General features: G+C 41.1%; 1 protein-coding gene across 2 annotated transcripts in view; it reads left to right on the forward strand.

Moving 5' to 3' along the window:
• Window positions 1-606: 606 nt before the first annotated feature.
• SEMA3E (semaphorin 3E) overlaps window positions 607-20,494 on the forward strand; it is a 206,262-nt gene continuing 186,374 nt past the window's right edge. Inside the window, exon 1 of one of the 2 annotated variants that reach the window (XM_090041888.1) lies at window positions 607-1,278. Coding sequence is in view for 1 of the 2 variants with exons in the window: in XM_090041887.1 (XP_089898013.1) it covers window positions 1,164-1,278 (115 nt within the window). In the remaining variant the exon portion in view is untranslated. The remainder of the gene's footprint in view (window positions 1,279-20,494) is intronic. The other variant, XM_090041887.1, reaches the window with a different exon arrangement.

The following is a 20,494-nucleotide window of genomic DNA, read 5'->3' on the forward strand; positions in this document are numbered from 1 at the left end:
ACCTCTTTATGTATAAAAAGACTAACTTTTGACAGTGGTATTGTCAACTACAGTTTAAGAGGTGACTGGTAAAGAGTTAGAATTTATATTGTTTTAGCATTACCCCTTACCCCCCCCCCCCCAGCAATAAATTTACTTTATATAAGTCTAACCTAAGATCTAATACTGAAGCCATTTTTACTCACAATCAGTGATTTTACTCACAGGTATAAGTGTCTTGTGACATCAGCTTCTTATATCATATGTAAAGTAAATAAAATCTAGAGACATAATTGGATATAAATATATTCTGGGGGTGGAAAAAAATATAAAGGTATCTCTAAAAACAAGGTAGTATGAAAACTGTGCGCTGACATATCATTTATTGAGTCTAAATGCTAATGTACTCAAGTAGTTAATGTTAAGCTAATCCTACACTTTACCAGCATTGGAAACAAAAACTAAAAGCCTTTTAAAATATGTAGTTTTGAAAATAAAAGGCAAGAGAAACTTCCGAGCCCTCTCCTGATGTCTTAGAATATGAGACCAGTAAGTAACTGGGAGGATCAATACGCAGCACGTGGATCAGAAACACTTCCTAGAAGCAGCAAGTACTGTATGTTGCCTCAACCCTCCCTGAACTTTCCCAGTAAATACAGCAGTCTGACAGCCCGGCATCCCTGCTGGGTGGATCCTGCAAATCCAGGAGGGAATGGCACTTCTTGTTTTTAATTAGCAAAGGTGAAAGGTGAATTAAAACTAGCTGTTTGGCAAGTCAGAGCAAGGGGCTGTTCTGAAGAGCACCAAGGAGGAGGGTTTTTTTTTTTTTTTTTCCTTTCCTGAATGAATTGCCTTGCAGGAGAGACTGAATACAGCTTCTTCTTGAATCCACTGGCAGAGTTACTAAAGAGAGCTCAAGACACAACACTGCAGAATAACGCCTTGGAATGTCCTCGCAGTGTATAAACAATTGTCCTTGGGAGAGAATATCTGTCAGGACCTTTGCAAAGCCTGACATATGGAAATCTGAGAAACTGCATTTCTCATCGAGATCCCCACCAACTGACCAGAGAAAGATTTAACTGTCCTGAGAAGGCAGAAGTGGAACTTGCAGTTTAAAAAACCAAAACCAAAAACAAATCAACACTTAAGTAAAGAAGCACAAGAATTTGCTCTTGAGCAGCATGGTATCTGCCAAGAACCTTTTAATCCTGGCACTATGTGGCTTGTTACTAGAGTTACCTACTGGATGTCATGCAACAGATACAAGGCAGCCAAGGTTACGTCTGTCACATAAAGGTAGGTCAGTGTGTCAGGTTTTTTTTTTTAAAGACTTTGTGTCAGATTCATTCCTAATATAACTTCTTTGACTTTGGTGGAATTACAGCACAAAGGCTGAATCTGACAGAATGAAATAATCCTCTTCAGAAAAGTCTGATTTATTTTGCTTGTATTTAAAGGGTACATTTTAATCTGCTACATGAAGCAAGGTATATGGCATTTCTACTGATTTAATGAAATCTATTCTTTTGCCCTGAAAGTGTATTAAACTGGAGTGCCCCTCTGTTGCCTTTTATTCTCTGTATTCTGTAAAGACTACTGTTTAACAAAGCGGACGTTCAGTAGATAACACATACTATTATTGAATAGCTTATGATATGCTAAGTCTTCCACCAGGTAAGTCCTAAGCAATTAAATGCCTGATTTTATACTTTGTACTTTTGAATATAGCTCATGAATAGAACAAGGGGAAAAAGACTGAATTCCTATGCAGCCAGATGAATCATCTTCTAAACTAGCAAGTGTCATCACACTATAATTAAAATGACTAACTGCCAGCATAAGTCTGCTTCCAGTTCAACTGAATTGCCCAAGGAAAAAAATGTCATTTTATTCTGAAATGTGTGTGTAAGGCACTCCTACTCTTTAGCTTTAGCTATAGCTTATGTGAAGCTTGAATCCCTCTTCCTTAACCACAAAATATGAGGCAAATTATGCCCTGAAGTAATAGGATTGTATAATGCTAAAATTGCCTTCCCCCACCATTTCTCTATTGGACTGTAGCTTTTTGTATATGACTACCTGTGCTCATCCATGCAATTATAATTCTCTACAGCTACCCACATATTAACAGATTGTGCATTTAGAAAATATATAGCAGTCGCTTCTTGTAGAAGCCCATGTGTGCACGGTATACCATAATCTGGCACAGAGCACTATTTGGTATTGCCTCTTGTACAAAGATAAAGCGATACATTCTCCTTTGCTGACTTAGCAGGTGTTGGAGAAATGGTATACTTGGGGAAATTTTCTGTTGTTACTAATGCTGGCAACTAGGCTGCATCAGTGTGAAATGCATTATAAAAACTGTTTAAAAATGTGCTAGCATCAAACTACAACTACACATTGTACAGAGCTCAAAGTAGCATGAGGCTACATATGATTTAGTGGTGTTTTATACAGCATGCTGAATTACCAGTTATGGGAGAAAGAAAGGAAAAGCTGAAAAGGATAATTAGTCTGGATGGCTTGTTAGATGGCTAATAGAGGTGAATATTTTTTATAGACCACTGAAACACTGTTTAAAGGAAGAAAGATTTATTTTAAGGAACTATATGTAATTGAGTCACTGATTAGCACTGTTGAATGAATTGAATCGATCCTACTTTGAATAAGAGACTCTGGTTTTTTTCACACACAATTTTCAATGTTAACCACTATGATAAGTGCTGACTTTATCCTGCAGTATGGATTTCCTCTCTGCTGGAAGCAGCGTACCAGTATTTTAATGTTCATTTCTTGGTAGGTATAATTAGAAATACAATAATTATTATAGATATTTGTTGGCTGGTGATGGGGTTGGGAAGAAGAAAAAGCCACAGTGAATGAGATAAATAGATATATTGTTATGCTACTTCAGGGCATTGGATTAGCTGCTAGTTTTGGCAAGCTTTCTATTATCGTGCTGCAAGTATTAACTGCTTCTGCTCTCACTTGTTGGGGTAATTGTTTTTTCCCCGCTGGTTAGAAACAGTATGCATTTTACTGCATGCTACTTTCTCTTCTCAGCAGAAAGCCTGTAATTCAGTCATAGCACATCATAACTCAGTGATACTTTTAAAAAAACAAAAAAAAAAAAAAAAGCCACTTTCTCCCCCAAGGGCAAAACCCTGCCTCCACTGGAGTTAGATGACATGTATTCTCACAACCTCACTGAGACACAAACCTTGCCTTAGGCAAAGTTCAGAATCTGCCTCCCGACCTGAGCATACCTATCCCCACCCTGTCTTATTCTTTAAGAAATAACACTTTACACATGCATGCATTATGAATCGTTTTACAAGCTGCATTGTCACGGGTCCCTGTATACATATTGAAAACTAAAAGTTAGAATTGGCATACCTGCTGGTGCCCTGGGAACAGCCATTGTTAGTCAACTAGTGAAAAGACTGTAGCATGCAAGGAGGAAGACAATGGGTACACGTCCTGGCTCTATTCACTTAGCAAACATGAACAGCAGGAGGGGTCTCCGGGCTTAATTGTATACTTCAGAGGGATGTTGCTCTGGGTACCAAGAAGGCAGTAGGGGAATTATGAAGAACTTGCAGCACACCTTCTTTGCAAAGACAATTGACCCTTTAGATTGAGTTGCTGTTTTGGTCTAGATGACAGAGTCAACATACTTATGTTTATTATGCAATTGGCAGCTAGAAAATGTAAGCAGACACTGAATAATAAAACTGAATATGCCTTTGCCACAATGTTTGGTTTGTAATTGTGGATGAGACTTAGCATATTATAGGATGGTTGATTATATGAAAGACTGGAGAGCTTGTAAGTAAGAGGAGGTTTAGGGCATGAGCCATTTACGGCATACAGGTAGTGCTTTAAACTTACCTCTTTTAAAACACAGGTTTGTACTTCAGATCATCACAAACTTGAGGTTTCCACAAACTAGAACTTCTAGAAGGGTTTATTTTTATATATAATATATATATATTTCTTTAAAGGATGCCTATTTTGCTCAGGAGCAGTAGATTCTTTATTTCTCTAAAGACCTATGGCAGTGAAAACTTATCTGAACTTAGCACACCAGCAGCCTCATATCTCAGCCCTAACTCAGAGAGGTGACCTTAATTAGCATAAGGACTGCGGTATTTCTATCCAAAAAGGGGTAGATTGTGCAACCTTCACTAGTGCGTATATGAACACTTGGGAGTCCATCCGGGCCCTACATTCTTGAACTGCTAGTAAACCTGTCAAGCTAATCTAAACTGTAATGGTGATTTTTGATAAGGTGAAGACCTGGTTTTTAGGAAGCTGATGCCTCCAGTTCAGTTTACAGAAGACCTGGTCCTGCTCCAATGCAAGCCAATGAGAGCTGTACCACTGATGTAAATGGGAAGCAGAATCTGTCTTGCAGTTGCCTAAACATATGGGCCGGGGACAGAAGTTGCACACAGTCTGGTTTAAATGATCATAAACTGGTTTAAACCTGTAAGAGAACAGAAGCTTAGTGCACATAAACCAGTTTCAAGATGGATGAAACTGGTTTAAGATAAACCTGGTTGAATGAAGTATGAAACTTAACTGATTTGGGTCAGACTGGTTTATGAAACTACTGTCCCAGACCCTTTCCTGGTTCAGGTTAAATCAGAGTCCCCCAGCATCCAAGCATGTCTGGCAGCCTGGGCTGGCTGTGCTGCCTGCTCCAGAGAGCAGGGCTGGCCCCACTACTCTGCTCCCTAGCTGGAGTAGTGAGGGCTGGCTGACAAGGGAGTGTGGGGAGGGGGCAAGCCCAGCTAGGGATGCAGCCCAGGTTGGGGGGGACTGGAGCTGGGGGTTAAACATCCCTTCCCCTGCTCAAACTTACTGCTAGCTGTGACTGGACTACAAATCCCAGAGGCACCTGGAGGAAGGAAGTGGCAAGGCAACCTTGCAAAGTCCTGCTGCTGTGAATTGAGACTGCAAATCCTAGAGAGGTCAGGGGCAGCAGGAAGAGGAAGTGAACACAAAGCGGGAAAGCCATGCTGTAGTGCTCCCTGGCTTCAGGCCTGAGCCACTGCAGGCATGTGACTACATTTCCTGAATCAGAGGTAAATGTCTGTTGACTTCTGTTTCAATTTAATCTGTGCATTTTAGACTAACCTGCAAAGACTGAATTGATTCAGCCTTGGGCTTTTTGACTGGCTGTAACTAGCCTTGGTTTCAGCTTTTGATTTGTAATAGTGAACTGACCAAAGCCCACGCTACAGATACAGTTTTCCTGAACTGTTCATTCACCTGCTAATTATCAGGAAATTTATACCATAGAACATGGTCCATTTAATTTGCAGTATGGGGGAGGTAGAAGGCAAGGCAAGATGACACTTAGAAACAAACTCATTCATAGCAGCTGACAAAATAGGCTGTGCCATCTACAAAAGCTAATGTTTTTCTGAACAAGTTAGTCCTCTATGTGCCGCCTCGCCCTGCCTTAATTTGGGTACGTTCTAAAATGTTGCCTAAAGACTAGTATTTGATGGATCTTAACATCTTGGGATAAATTATTTCATTAAGACACCAATTCCTGCTGATTTGTATAGTTAAGCATCTATTATCATTCTGCTAATTATTAAAGAGAAATAAACTTTTGGCATGATTATGTTATAGGTAGACAATTGCATTTAAAGCCATTAGCTCATTTTATGTATTATACAGGCTCTACCTAACGAAGTGTTAATGGAAACCAAGTTTCAGCTAATATTCTTTATAGACTGTTGATTGCATTTTTTGCCCAGTATCCCACAGTTAGAATTCTCAGCAGTGGGAAAATTATAATGACGGTAGATTCAACAGACACTGCATGTTAAACAGAAACTATTTACATTTCAGGCTGAAGTAGGATTAGGTTTCAGAGGACAATGGGGCTATATTTAAATCTTCGCACAGCCTTGTTAGCAGCCTCTAAGCCTGAAGCTACCATGAATCTACTTATACCATTATATAATTAAGGCCCTGTGCACATTTTTCAGTCCATTTAAAACCATTTCTTCTACCACCTTTTATGTCTGACAAAGAAACCGTAGAGGAATCACCAAACAAAAATCAGATACGGTAAAGATTTTCTTTGTATCTGATTTTGACTTCAGCAAATCTCCTTCACTTGTCTTTGATTAGTTCAGTCAGAGCTGTCCAACTAATGGCATCTGGGATTGCAAGGGGTTAAATCGTGGCTCCTAGGCTGCTACTTAGCTGCTGTTTCCCACTATTGCTCAAGTCTTCCCCTCCCTTTTCCAGATGCTGGTTCCTGTCCCTGCCTAGGGGGTGGGACAGTGCAGTACACAGAGTTGAGGGTAAGTCCAGGGACCTGTGGCTTAGCTCGGTGCAGCCCACTTGGTGTGAGGTCCTCACTAATGCAACTTGTGTTGTCTGAGGCCTCAGCCACTTGGAAGTTGGGTAGCCCTGAGTTATGGCAGGGAGTGACAGGAATCAGCAAATGCAGAATGTATTGTGTAGTCAATCCAACTGGTAAATGCAGTTTTAATTCATATAGCAGATTGTCTAGTAGACTGTCCAGAAAGGTTTTTAAGGTATCAAGTGGCAACAACTTCCATTGCTCCCTTTGAAAAATGGGGGACAATGTCCTGCCTTTATTTCAGGTAGCTTTTCTGGGCAAAGTACAGACAGTCAAAAAGCCTGAGGCTGAATCCATTAAATCTTTGCAGGTAAATCTAAGTTGCATAGATTAAACCAATAAATAAGTGAACAGACATTCACTTTTGATTCTGGAAATGCAGCCAGATGCCTGCTGTGGCCTAGGCCAGAAGCTGGGGAGGGGAGGGGAGGGGGTGGAAGGAGGGTGGAGCGCTAGAGCAGGTAGCTTGAGGTAAGTCTAACCCACCAACCCTGGGAGAGGGGATTTGTGGGGGAGGTGCAAAGCATCCTAGGATGTTGGAGAACTGTGAATTAACTTGAATCTGTAGGGGATCTGGGACAGAAATTGAATAAACTGATTTAGCCTAAATCGGTTAAGTTTGATACTACCTCCATACAGATTTATCTTAAACCAGTTTTGGCCATTTTGAAAGTTATGTGCACTGAACTTCTGTTGTGTTATAGTATTGAACTGGTTTATGATTACTTCGGCTGGTTTATCCCTGTCCTTAGCCTTGATGTTCATCCTGCTTGTCAGAAATATTTCCTTCTAAATGTAATCTCGTTGCCCCTTTTTATATCACCCAATTCCTTTCTAGCTTTCTTGTTCACTCTTCATATATTTGTACTTATGTCGTCCTTTGTTATTGCTTAGTCAAGCTATACATTTTCATCCTTTTAATCTTTGCTCATTACCAGCCTTTCTGGCAGCCCCAATCCTATTGTGTCTTTCATTTGAACTTGCGCATGAAGTCATTACTACTGTGTTTCTTACCTCATATTGGTGAAGGCTCTGCTTCTGAGGTCTTCCTCTTCTCTGCTTGCCTTTTATTTCTAATTGCCCTGTTTTTAACGGAACTTATGAACAAACAGAAAGAAAAAAATAGACTAGGAACAAAGCAAGCTGTTTTCCGAGCCTCATTATTTTAAACCGTTACGCAAACAAATGGCTAAGGAAAGGAGAGTGCTGTAAATGAGCAGGAAAAAAGAACCATACTATCTATATATGTGCATGGATAGTACAGGTAGACATGCCTATTCAAAGTGTATATGTCTAAAATTGTTAATTTTCAAAGCTTTTAAATCACTTTTGAGAATCATTTTAAATTATTAGCAAGATTTGTTTTATTTTCAAAGTATTTAATCTAAGAAGTATTTTTATTGCATCTGATTTGTTTTTATTATGACTTCCTAGGTAATTCAAATTTTGAATTTGTTTTAAATGAGTGTGATCAAATGTTTAATATTAAAATTGCATTGATCTAGGGCAATTCAAACTGTACATTTCAAATTGGGTTAGTTATAAATTTGATCCCTTTTATAGTTGGAGATAAATTTGCACAAACAGTTCTAATTTCTGTAAATGGATCTACAAGCATTTACCAAATGCTTTTCATGAAAAGGTTGCTCACAAATTACATGCTTTGACTTCTTGCTTCTCACTATTCTTGTTGCAACTGGACAATTGAATCAGATGCTATTGTTTCTGCTCTATGACTAAATGGTAGCAACAATTTAGCTGGAGAGTAAAATGTTTAGAACATAATGAAGGAGGAAATTCTGCTGGAGAATTTTTGGACAAATAAAATTCAGGATAAAACAATATAAAAGAAAGAAGGAATATGCAAATTTTTATATAATATTTCGTATTTTGTTCAGTGTTTTACATAACTAGTCAGATGGGCACATCAGGCAGAAGTCGCTTTCATTCCTTAAAATATTTGCATTTGTTTCTTTGTTTTCCTAACACTTTTCATACTAATAAAGTTTTGCTTACACTCTAGTGTAGAGGTCAGTTGATGGCTATGGGTGTGTGTAGATGAAACAGGGGCTTTAAATTGAAGCAGCGGGTTTTAAAAAACATTGCTTCAGTTTAGAGCTGATTAAATCCCCACGTCATGCACACACCCTGCTGACTTACCTGCCTCTCCAGTGAGAAGGGGAGGGCAATCTGCTGGCAGGTTGAGCATCCCCTGGGCCAGTGGGAGGGCTGGTGCTTCCCTCGGCAGCAGTGATGGCCTCCCACCAGGTGGCACCTGGCCTGGGCAGTCCCAGAGGACACCACAGCCACAGAGGGAAGCACCAGGCCTCCATGCAGCGCAGGCAGGCTCTGAGCGGGGGAATGTAAGGGGCAGAGATCAGACTCATTGCTTTTCTTGAGTGCAGCCTGCTTTTCTGGGCTGCTGCCAAGCTGCCTGCAAGGCTTCCAGCTGAGCTGTGGAGATGCACAGAGCCTGGTGCTTCCCTCCCTGGCTGTAGAGGCAGCAAACTAAAGCATCTCGAAGGAATTTTAGTTTGCTCTACCCTGAATCATTTAAGGTCCATTACACCACCAAATTTCCTACGATGGCTGGAATTGATGCGCAATATGCTGCCAAGGCATGCAAACACCAACACCACGAAAGCAGTACAAAAGCATTTAGCCCACTTTAAAGTGTTGTGCACACACGCCTCTCATTTCATCTATGCACAGCCTATATATACCCAGGAAGTGGTTCAATAAAAGAATTATCCACTCTCATTGTGGGTCACATCCAAACTATGCTGATTTATGACAAATGAGGATCTGGACTGTATCTGCACAAATGGGTATGATGCAGAGATACAGATGCAAAGAGAATTGATATACGTAAGTGTTTTGAGCTTAGATTCCTCAAACACAGACGCGGTGTATGTTTGGTACTGCAATTCTGAGGGTTTGAGAACGCGAGAACTATATTAGAGCTGCAGCTCTGTGGAATGTGGCTGCAAGTAAGGACTGATAGAGTAGAATTATGAGTGTTTGGGGAAAAAACGCATGGCAGGCAGCCTCTTCTCTTCACCCAAATTCTTGAGACAAGATAGAACTCAATGTCAGGACAAAAAACCTAAAGGACACAGAGAAGTTTTATCTTAGGCTCACTTGTAATTGGGGAGAGTTGTTATAAAATGTGATTGCTCTTTTCCACTGATCAGACAACCAATTCATTACAAAGAAGCTTAGGCAGGTTTCAAGCTTGCTCTTTATCCAAAGTGAATGGTAGCAAGTTCAGGAGCTCTTTTCACAGATTCTCCAGGGGCCTGTACTCTAGAGCCAGTATTTCTGGAGCAGAACTCGTGCCGACTGTTCTCAGAACTGTGACCTGTTAACCTAAGGTTACCATACATCTGGGTTTTCCAGGACACATTCTCTTTTTGGACCCTCCAGTCTCTGTCTAGGCATTTTTTTTTTTAAATGTTAAACAATGCCTGAGATTTTTCTCTGCTTCACTGGTGGGAGTGGGGGGAGGGTGATCGGAGGCAATGGTCGCATGTGAATCTGCATGCACAGGTGCACGTGGCCAGTGTGCAGCCTGGCAGGGTGGTGGGAGCAGCTCCAGCAGCTGAACGCAGGTAAGTCTGTGGGGGGCAGGGGTTGGAGGGCTCAGTTTGGATGGGGCCCCTCCAGCAGGGCTGGTGGAAGCACGGGGCTGAGAATCAAGAGTGAGGGGCACCAGCAGGGACAGGAGACTGTGGGTGGGAATGAGGGGCATCAGCAGGTCCAGGGGTCTGTGGATCAGCAGCAGGGTTACCATACATCCAGGTTTTCCTGGATACGTGCTCTTTTTTTCATCCTCTCATCTCAGTCTGGGTGTTTTTTTTTAAATATCAAAAGTTCAGGATTTTGCTCTGCATTTGCTAAGCATCAAAGTTTTTCCCGGCACTTCCTGGCTTACCCTAGCAAGGCTGCTTGGTTCTAAGGGGATTGGGGTAGGAAGGCAATTGGATGCATGGTGCACGTGGCACTGGGGATGCAGCAGAGCCAGGAAGATGGGGGAGGCTCCTGCCCCTCTAGTGGGTGAAGATGCGGGGCTTCAGGGCAGCAGAGACCGATGTAACCAGGCCAATGGCACCAGGACTGATGCCTGTGCTTGCAGGGGAAGGCGGCTAGGAGACGCTGCAAATCTGGGGGGAGCAGGGGGTTGTGGTTAGGGAGTGAGTGATACTGGCAGGGCTAGGGGGAGCAAGGAGCTGTGGATTGGGAGTGAGGGGCACTAGCAGGGCTGGGAGAGCTGTGGCTTGGGAATGAGGATTATCAGGAGGGACTGTGGGTCAGGAGTGTGCAGCACAGGCAGTGTCAGCGGGCTCTGGGACAGGTGTGAGGGGTATCGACAGGGACAGGGGGGCTGCAGGTTGGGAGTAAATGGCAGGATCAGGCCATGGTCATATCACTGCCCCCCCCCCGCAATCATACTACCCACCCCCGCTGACAGGCATCCTACGTTTTGGAACTGGAAATATGGTAACCCTAGTTTAACCAATGCTCCTGTAGGTTTTGTTGCTGCAGGGATTTGGAGCACACCTCCTCTGTTTTGGCTTGCTGTGAGGCAGGCTGTTTGCAGTGTCAGCTTACTGCTTTTGCTGTTGAGAACTGTGGGTGTCATCTGAAGTTGCAAAACTTGAATGGCCTATATGTGACTTCTAATCAGTAATCTCCCAGCTTTCCAAGTGACAATGCTATCTGGTGTTATAGATTTTTTTAAACACATTGCAGTAGTTATATGACTGGAGAGAAAAGTTATATTTTACTTAAATACATGAAGGATTAATATTATTGATGTGATTTACAGTATGCTATTCAGGAGCATGCATCTGCCTCAAGCCTTCTGAGAAATTCAGAGTCAATAAATATTGCAAAACTGTACAATGGGACTACTACTAAATATGATTAAATCTGGTGTCCTGGTTTTCTTCACAAAGTCAGATGATGATGATGAAGCCATAGCATGCAGCCAACATCAATTAGAAATACTTCAATTTATAAGAAATCCAGACTCTGGAAGACAAAAAGAGAAATCTTTATTGCAGAGCTAAGATTTATTTAACTTGAATATACTAGCATATTTAAAAGTTCAGTGTTTGTTAGATAACCTGTTTAGCACTAAAAAGCCACTTACAGATCCAAGATAGCAACATGAAAGAAAACATTACAGGAAAAAATTGTGATAATTGCAAAAGAAAAAAAATGCTTGTTACATTTAAGCTTGGTTTCAATTCAAAACTTCTGAAAAATCAGGAAGTAAATAACTATAGAAAAATATTTGTTTCTTTAAATAAACTGCAATTCAAAGGCAGATAAATTTAAGTTAGCAGCATCAATAACTGATTTTTTGTAACTGCATACTTCAACTTAAAAAAAAAAAAAAAAAAGAAGCTTCCTTTGCTGGAAAATAATGATTCTATTTAACACCAGAAATTTTAGCTAATATTAATTCTTTGCCTTTGGCATTTCACATTGACAAATACCTGTCTCCTCCATCTCACGTGTTCTAATCTGCCTCAGCATTACAAATTCTCACTTTAGAGGCGAAAAAGGTATGAGCATTTTATCTTGTTAGCCAAGTCTGTTGCAAGCTTACTTAAATGTATTTTTTCCCTGAGGTTAGTTCTTAGTCAAAATGAAGCTGTAAAGACTTTGCAAAGCTGGGTCTCTTTGTCAGGCTGCTTTGTAGCAGACAAAGTGAATCCTGCTTCTCAGAAAGAGGTGGTTCAGAAATATCCCACCAAAAAAGCGTGTGTTTCAGGACAACCTGTGATTACTTTCTAAAGATACGTATGTTGAATTTTTCTAAAGTCCTTATTAAATAGTGGAGAAAAGGAATTCTTAGACATTTTCTGTGCATGCCAGGGAATCCCTCTGACTTCTTGCCTCAATCATTTCAGGAGCCATTTAAATTTCATTAAATACTAGCCATCTGATTACAATGCTTAGCCACACTACCCTACCGAGCAAATTGCCTTAGAATGCTGTCTGCATCTTCATACCGCTTTTCTTATCTGCTAGGGCTGTTTATTTGTCCTTGTTGTTTGTAGTTCCTTACGAATATGATGAGACATCAAAGGTCTGTTTATAGCTTTTGTATGAGTACATGAAGTTGGTCTGTAACCAGGGGTATGTCCACAAAAGAATGCCTGCCAAATGGCCGGGTCCCGGCATGATGCATGCATTGTGCATAGAGCCAATAGCTGGGAAGTTTGGATGGCTCCTATAGTTGCAGGAAATATAAACTCATCCTTAAATGAGTCATTACTAGTTGCAGGTGAAAACATAGACTTGCCTAACATGTAGTTGCCAACATACCAGATGCTTTGCTACTCTGTTCAAATTTGCTGATGACACTGAGATGTGGGGGGATGTGGGCATGCTAGACGGGAGGAATAGGCTGCAATTGGACCTAGACAGGTTACAGGGGTGGGTGGACGAGAATAGGATGGGTTTCAACACCAAGACGTGCAAGGTGCTGCACCTGGGAAGGAAGAACCAGCACCATACCTACAGGCCGGGGAACTCCCTTCTCATCAGTCCAAAGACAGAAAAGGATCTTGGAGTCATCACTGATGCCCAGATGAACATGGGTCGGCAGTGTGGGGATGCAGTCAGGAAGGCCAGCCACACCTTGTCATGCATCCACACACGCATCTCGAGCAGGTCCAAGGAAGTGATCCTCCCCCTTTGTGCAAACACTGGTCAGGCCGCAGCTGGAGTACTGCGTCCAGTTCTGGGCGCTGCACTTCAGGAGGGATGTGGACAATGTGGAGAGGGTCCAGAGGAGGCCACTCACATGATCAGGGGGCAGCAGGGCAGGCCCTATAAGGAGAGGCTACGGGACCTGAACCTGTTCAGCCTCCACAAGAGAAGGCTGGGGGGGGATGTAGTGGCCTGTTACAGACTAGTCAGGGGGATCAGCAGGCACTGGGGGAGTCCCTGTTCCCCCGAGCACTACCAGGAGTGTCTAGAAAAAATGGTCACAAGCTGGCAGAGGGTAGATTTAGGCAAGATATCAGGAGGTGCTACTTTACTGTCAGGGCGGGTAGGATCTGGAACCGACTTCGAAGCGAAGTGGTGCTAGCTCCTAACTTGGAGGTCTTTAAGACAAGGCTAGATGAACACCTTGCTGGGGTCGTTTGTCCCCAGTGCTTTTTCCTGCCGTGGCAGGGGTTCGGACTTGATCTGCTCAGGTCCCTTCCGACCTGGCCAACTATTAAATTATTAAGTCAAGGAGGGCCGTGTTAGCCCATTAACATTAACAGGAGCCTTTTCTTTGACCTCATTGGGTTTAGGATTTCTCTTTGGTTGTAATGAAGCCATGCTGAAAAGTAAAACTTCAGTTCCTTCTCACCTGCTTCTCTCACATAATCTTAAATCTTATAAGGGAAACCATGCATCACTGTGAAAAAAATGTATTTTGTGTTGTGCTGTTGTATAATCGTATATTGAGATATCACATTGTATTTTTTATCTTACGAGAAATGCCTGATTGTTGATGGCTAAATTATATGGTGACACTCAGCTCACTGGCCAAGGAAAGTATTTATGACAAGTACTGAAGCCACTTGAAAAAGCCACTTAAAAATAGTTCCAAAAGACACTGTATCAGAAGACACAAGATGTCACCTATATTATTAGTCTGTTCATCCAGTGGAGTATTCTGACTGCAAAAATCTGTTTCTCATAAGTGCACTGTATTTGGTTTCCAGAAGCATATTACAGTTCTCAATTTAACTGTGACTTTGTGGGGCTTCACACAAGAAACATAATTCTCAATTTCACCCTTCCAGTCAAGAAACAATATTGTGTGATTCATGTGACTGATTATAACCTAGTATTGTTTGGATTATTAAATTGAGTATTAACAGCAAAGAATAATGTGAATGAAAGGTCAGAACATGTATATATGCATGAAACTATAGGAAAAGTCTGTGTCTGTTTCTCCTAACCCCTTCACCGCAGTAGACGAAGATGGTTATTTCTTAATATTCCAAAACTACGATATATCATCCTCTCTGGACTATGATTTGACTGCAGCTGTTAAGGCAAAATACTCTGTTTATGATCCTTATGACAGTGTGTGACTCACATTTCTGTTTCATCAGCACTGAAGAATTTGAGTTTTCAGGCAGCTTGTTCCTTCATTTGAGTCTGATCCTTTGTTTCTGTTTCTTTATCCCCCAACCAGAAAATTTGCTAACAGGTTTAGAAGGGGCTTACTTGGAACTCTCATAGGATAATGGTTCTTTTTTTTGTTCTTGTTTGGCGAGTTACTAATAGAACATTTTTTCAGGCTCACAAGCCAATATTTGGGAGACAGTCAGAGAAGATTAAGGATTTATTTATTTATTTTTAAATGCATGGACATTCAACTTTTACCTCCCCTGGGTTTATTTTTATCCAAAGGACTGTTGGTTTTAACTGTGAAATGATTTAACCTTCTGTAGGAAATCAAACAATGGGCTTCTTAATGGTAATAGGTATGCTACACAAAGGGAGGATAGAGGTTGTTCCTTGTAACATGCAACAGATTTGTTTAATAGGCCTAGTAAAATAGGGAGAGCAGCTGTAAGTGTGTTATTTGCTCATGCGTCATAAATACAACAGAGGTATTGACCATTTCTTACCCTGATCTTGCTTGAAGGAAATGATTTAAAATGAATGCAGCACACTTTAAAATGAATTGGAACATAATATTTTTTTTACTGTTTTACTGTCAATGTTACTTCTTTTCTTTTCCATCCACTAGAAAACAGTGGCTTAGTTTATGCTGGTGAATTATTTAGGATGGCTCTGTCAATGGGGTCATCACTGAGGTCATTTTCCAGCCAGAAATCTAATAGTTTGTGAGTGTTGTCAGTCTTAAGTTCGCCTGTGACTCTCTTATTTGCAATTAAACTAAGTGCTTACTCTTGTAAAAGAAAGAGGAAGGGGGTGGAAAAAGGCTTGTTCATTTGTGTGCTAAACATTAATTAAGAACGTAATGATGCAAAGCCTGGATATATCTATTGTTTCCAAATTCAGAAAGACAGAGGCTGACAAACAAGCTCATTGTCTTTGAAGGCCATCATTCCTATTAGGAGTCCATTGTTGCAGAGACTTGTTTTGGGAAGGTGGTGGGGGGAATGGAAGGAAGGGGCGCATGCACACACGCCTGTGTTTATATCCAACCAGTCACTGTTTTCTCATTCTCTGCTTATCTCATGCCTTGCAAGCTTCTGCATATTTTCAGGTTATGTAAAAAGTCCAGGAGAGCAGCCACTTTCAAGCATACGATGTAGGGAAAGAGGATGGTAGAATATTCAACAGATTAAGACAATGTATTATTGTCCACAATGGCACGCTGCAACATAGAGTGCTTTCCTAATTTATAAGCGCAACGTTTTTAAAACCATTTTTGTCTTCCTGATGAACATATGTGGTTTCATTGAAGCAACATAGGATGCTGGTGATATATTCTATGGTATTTAAATAGAGGAGCCTTGTCCATTAAAATGGTTTACACTTTTAATAACACTGAATAAAAAAGTATAGCAAAGGTTGTGCTGAAAGTGGCTTTAAGTACAGGTCTTACCTTTCAAATGCTACACATGAAAAAAGAGTAGAAGTTGTATTTTATTCCCTCTGAAGGTATTGCAAAATTCCCAGAAACTTCCATAAAATGCACACATACACACATGTACGCACGCACAAGCGCACACAAGCGCGCGCACACACACACACCCTTTGTTATATGCTTCTGTTGTTAATTTAGGGCCTGTCCCAGTGATCCTATAGATCTAGGAGTACCCAAGTCCAAACTTCTCAGCTGAGAATTACTGAGGCTTGGGAGCTGTTTGGTAAGGAGTACAGTTGTCTTGGTTACTTGTAAATGGAGATGCTTTCACAGATACAGCTGGCTTCTGACCTGTTAATCTCCTTGTAGATCAGGACTAAAGGCCTGATCCTTCAAACACTTGTTCTCATGATTGACTTTAATTATGTGAGAGGTTTCATTGACATGAAGTTAAGCATGTGTTTGTTTGTAGGATCAGAATCTAAATTACACGGGTGATAACCTTGAGGTAGCCATTCACTTTTTCAACATTTTTAAATATGAAAATGTTTACCAACATTATTTTTATTTTGTTCATATACCATTAATGATTATTGGAAAGAAATGGAGGTTTTCATGAAGAGATGTAAATGGACTTTAGGTTAGATATCAGGAGGCGCTACTTCACAATCAGGGTGGCTAGGGTCTGGAACCAACTTCCAAGAGAAGTGGTGCAGGCTCCTGCCCTGGGGGTGTTTAAGAGGAGGTTAGATGAACACCTTCCTGGGGTCATTTGACCCCCAGTACTCTTTCCTGCCATGGCAGGGGGTCGGACTAGATGATCTGCTTGGGTCCCTTCCGACCCTAGAAACTATGAAACTATGGCTTCTTGTTGTGCCCTTCAGCTCTAACTCAACTAGAAAAGGTCTTAAAAGCGACATCTCCCTATATCCAGGTAACATCCGAAAAGTGGCACTGGCTGAAAAAGCTGCTTGAATGACGTTAGTGAGCATTGTGAGGTCTTTGGGTACAAGTGCTATGCTGGTGATTTATTATAATGAATTTAGTATTACATTGTCTAAACAGTTGTCCTTATAACTGTGCTAACCCTGGAATGACCCATTTCAACGTTACAGAATGTGGCAAATCACTTTATACCAGAAAGCTGAGGATTTTGGTGCCTTTTTAACTGTTGTAGGAATACAATGCAAAAGAGCACAGGTCCTAAAATGCTAACCTGTAAAATGAAGTCTTATGGTTTTGAGAAGTGTATAGTATATATAATTAATAAGAAATACTTACCACTACCTAATAAGCATTTGAAAGTAATTGATAACTTACTATATACTTACAAAGCCTCTCATATTGTGTGTTGGAAATAAAATATAAATTGGAACTCAAGAGAGTTATTAAGCATACTGGCACAGGCAGACATCTCACAGTGTTGCTTGGGGTGTGTTGCAGGATTGATGGGGAACGTCTGAAGCCCAGATGTCTCAGCATATTTTATGTTTACAGTGGTGTTTACACCACCCTAAAGTAACACGGAGAAATTAATTTCAAGCCAATGATAAAAGATTGTTTGGTAGTGCTTTCTGAGTCGGTCATGAATCATATCAACGAGTACAGTATCCTCCTACAGCTTTGTTGAGGTGTTTTGCTTGTGGGCGTAACTATTTAGTTTTGCAAAATTATGGTCTCTAGTAAGAGACTCGCATTCTTATGCATGCCTTCTCCCAGACGTTTTGTTTTCCTTAGTGTGTGGTTCTTCAGTCTGGGGGGTTTCTTCTCACCAGTGGCATTTGGACTACAGAACTTACTTTGTCCTGATGAGGTTTCGTTCTGGTGGTTGTCTATGTATTGCAGCAGCATAGGATAATAACCTCAGCTTTTCACAGTTGCTTTCATATTCAGCCCTGTGAATTGCTGTAATTTCCCCAGGTATCGAAAGAAAACTAGAGTGTATTTGGAGTAAGATGGGGGTTAGGAAACACTGAAATTTGCAGCAGCATTCTTAAGATTGGGCACCACTTCTTCTGTTCTTTTTAAGCCTGGATCAATCTATCGATTGATCTATCGATCGATTGATCTATCTATCCTGATTTTAAAAAGTAAGGCCTCCAGGTAGTGTGTAGTTGTCTTCAGTGGCAAATGTCTGACAAACAAGAGGACCCTGGTTCTGTAGCCTAGTGAGGCGAGGACTCAGCTGACTGAGGAAAATCCTGGGGTCTGGTCCATCTGATTGGTCATTCATTGGGTAGTCACTGTATAAACTTTGCTGTAGCACAAACCAGTTCCCAGGGGTAGTACTCAACTTATTGAACTACAGAGTCAGCCTCCCTCTTGTTTGCTCTTCTGGTGGCCCTATGACTTCTGAGACCCTTTTGAATTAGAACCAAAGAGGCTCAAGAAGAGAAGAGCAAAGTGTCCCTAGACCATTATTCAGTGGTTGGGGCACTCCCTGTGGAAGTAGAAGGTAAGGGATTGCCTACTTTACCGTAGGAGGACATTTAATTTACTTTCTGTGTGTTTTAAGTATTTGAGTATTATGCAAAAAGTGGGTGTCCTCTCCTCCTCCCCCTCCCCCCAACATTAATAGTGGTGTTTCAGTTGGTGGTTTCAGTGTATGTTAGGAACATGGCCTATGGCCTATCACACACTTAAGTAGATCATTAGAATGGATCATTCCCATGAACCATTAGGCACCTCAGTTATGCCTAAAGTGCACTTTAGGTGCTCAAGTCCCCTCTTGTTGGATCTAGCCCTAGATTCCCAAATTAGTTCCCAGTCTCTAAAATTAAGATTAAATCACAGAAATGTCTGGAAGGGACCTCAAGACCCCCTATACTGAAGCACATTGACCATCCTGAATGTAATTTTTGTCTAATGCATACTTCTCAACATTTTTACACTCAAGGCAATCCTCCATAACTTTTCTTAATTTAGCAGCTTGCTCTGTGGATGTAGGCAAGAGTCCCTCCATTTCCTCATGCAAGGGAGACGGGGCCTCTGCCTTTGTCTTGATGTATCAAGCCCAGGAGGTGCCTCCTGCCCACTAGGAAGGGCGGGGGCAGGAGCTGAATTAACTGTTATCCTGTCAACAGTGATGGTGTCTCTGATCTTGGCTTCAGATGGCCCACAAGTAGTAGCCTCACAATAGCCCCTCCAGTAAGGCTAGGCTGTAGTGGGGCACGTCTTCCTGCCACAGATGTTTCTTGGTTCAGCCTCCCACGGCGCCTCTTGAAAACAAGCATGGAGGCACGGTTCCATCAGGCAGCAGCAACTTGGTAGCACCCCTAAAAGAATAATCTCCTGGCACCCCAGGGTGCTGTGGCGCTCTGGGTGAGAATAGCTGGTTTGATGCATTCTTACAGTGCCCAATGGCCTGAATTCTCCAAGCCACCTTAGTGGCTTGCTTCAGTGCCACTTAACTATCATAGTTGGAAAGTTTTTTCTGATGTCTAACCGAAATCCACTTTGTTGTAAATAAAGCGATTACTATTTGTCCTTTGACATAGAAAACAGTTGATCATCACCCTCTTTATAACAATCGTTTATAGACTTGAAGAGCATTATATCTGCTGGCATTCTTCTCTTTTCTAGCCTAAACAAAGCCAATTCCTTTAACCTTTTCTCACGGGTCTTTCAGCCTCTTACCATTATTGTTTCTCTTATCTTGATTTGTCCCAGTTTTGTCACCATGTTTTTAGTAGTATAGTACCTAAATCTGGATGTGTTACCCTAAGGCTTTACCGGCACTATGTAAAGCAGAATAATTATTCCTATGGTGTTTCAAAAAACACAATATATCCTAGAAGTGTGTGTCTTTTTTTTCCAAAAACGTCCCACTGATGATTAATTCTGTTATCCTGTGTAATGTCCATATACTTTTCTACAATTTTACTGCCTAACTTTTATTCCCCATGTTCTTTGAGTGGACTTAAGTCCTCCTTACTAATGTGTACAGTATTTTACTTGTTTTTTTATTCAGTGATTTTATTCATTATCAAGATTATTTTGAATCCTACTTGTATTTTCCAAAGTGTTTGCACCCTGTCCCAGTTGGGTGTCATCTGCAAATTTATAACTGTATTTTCTCTTTCATTCTCCAAGTCATTAATGAAAATAATAGATCCCCATGACACTAAATTATGATGTCCTTCTAGTATGGCAGCAAACTTGTCTACACCACAGGACTGTTATGGGGATACATAGATTAAAGATTTGTGAGGTGCTCAGATATTATAATAGGAGGGCTACCAAAATTTTTGATTGTTAGAGTTCTCAGTTCTGTTCCCAAATTCTGTTCTTACTTCTGCCTCTATTAATCTTGAACTCATCTTATTGCCTTGGTTTACCCATTTGTAAAACAGACTTAGCACCACACCAAGGCCTCTTGAGGCTTACGCTTGAGCTTTTGGCAGTATTGAAGAAATGGTAGTGTGCACAAAATGTTGTTCTTTTCACTTCCAAAATTCTTTTTGGCAGATGATAGCAACTACAGAAAGCCATAAGAGAACCATGTAACACTCTTCCACCATCCAGAGACTTTAAAA

The sequence above is a fragment of the Crocodylus siamensis genome, chromosome 4 (genome assembly GCF_052110815.1).
Source record: "Crocodylus siamensis isolate JL-2025a chromosome 4, ASM5211081v1, whole genome shotgun sequence".
Classification (NCBI taxonomy): domain Eukaryota; kingdom Metazoa; phylum Chordata; order Crocodylia; family Crocodylidae; genus Crocodylus; species Crocodylus siamensis.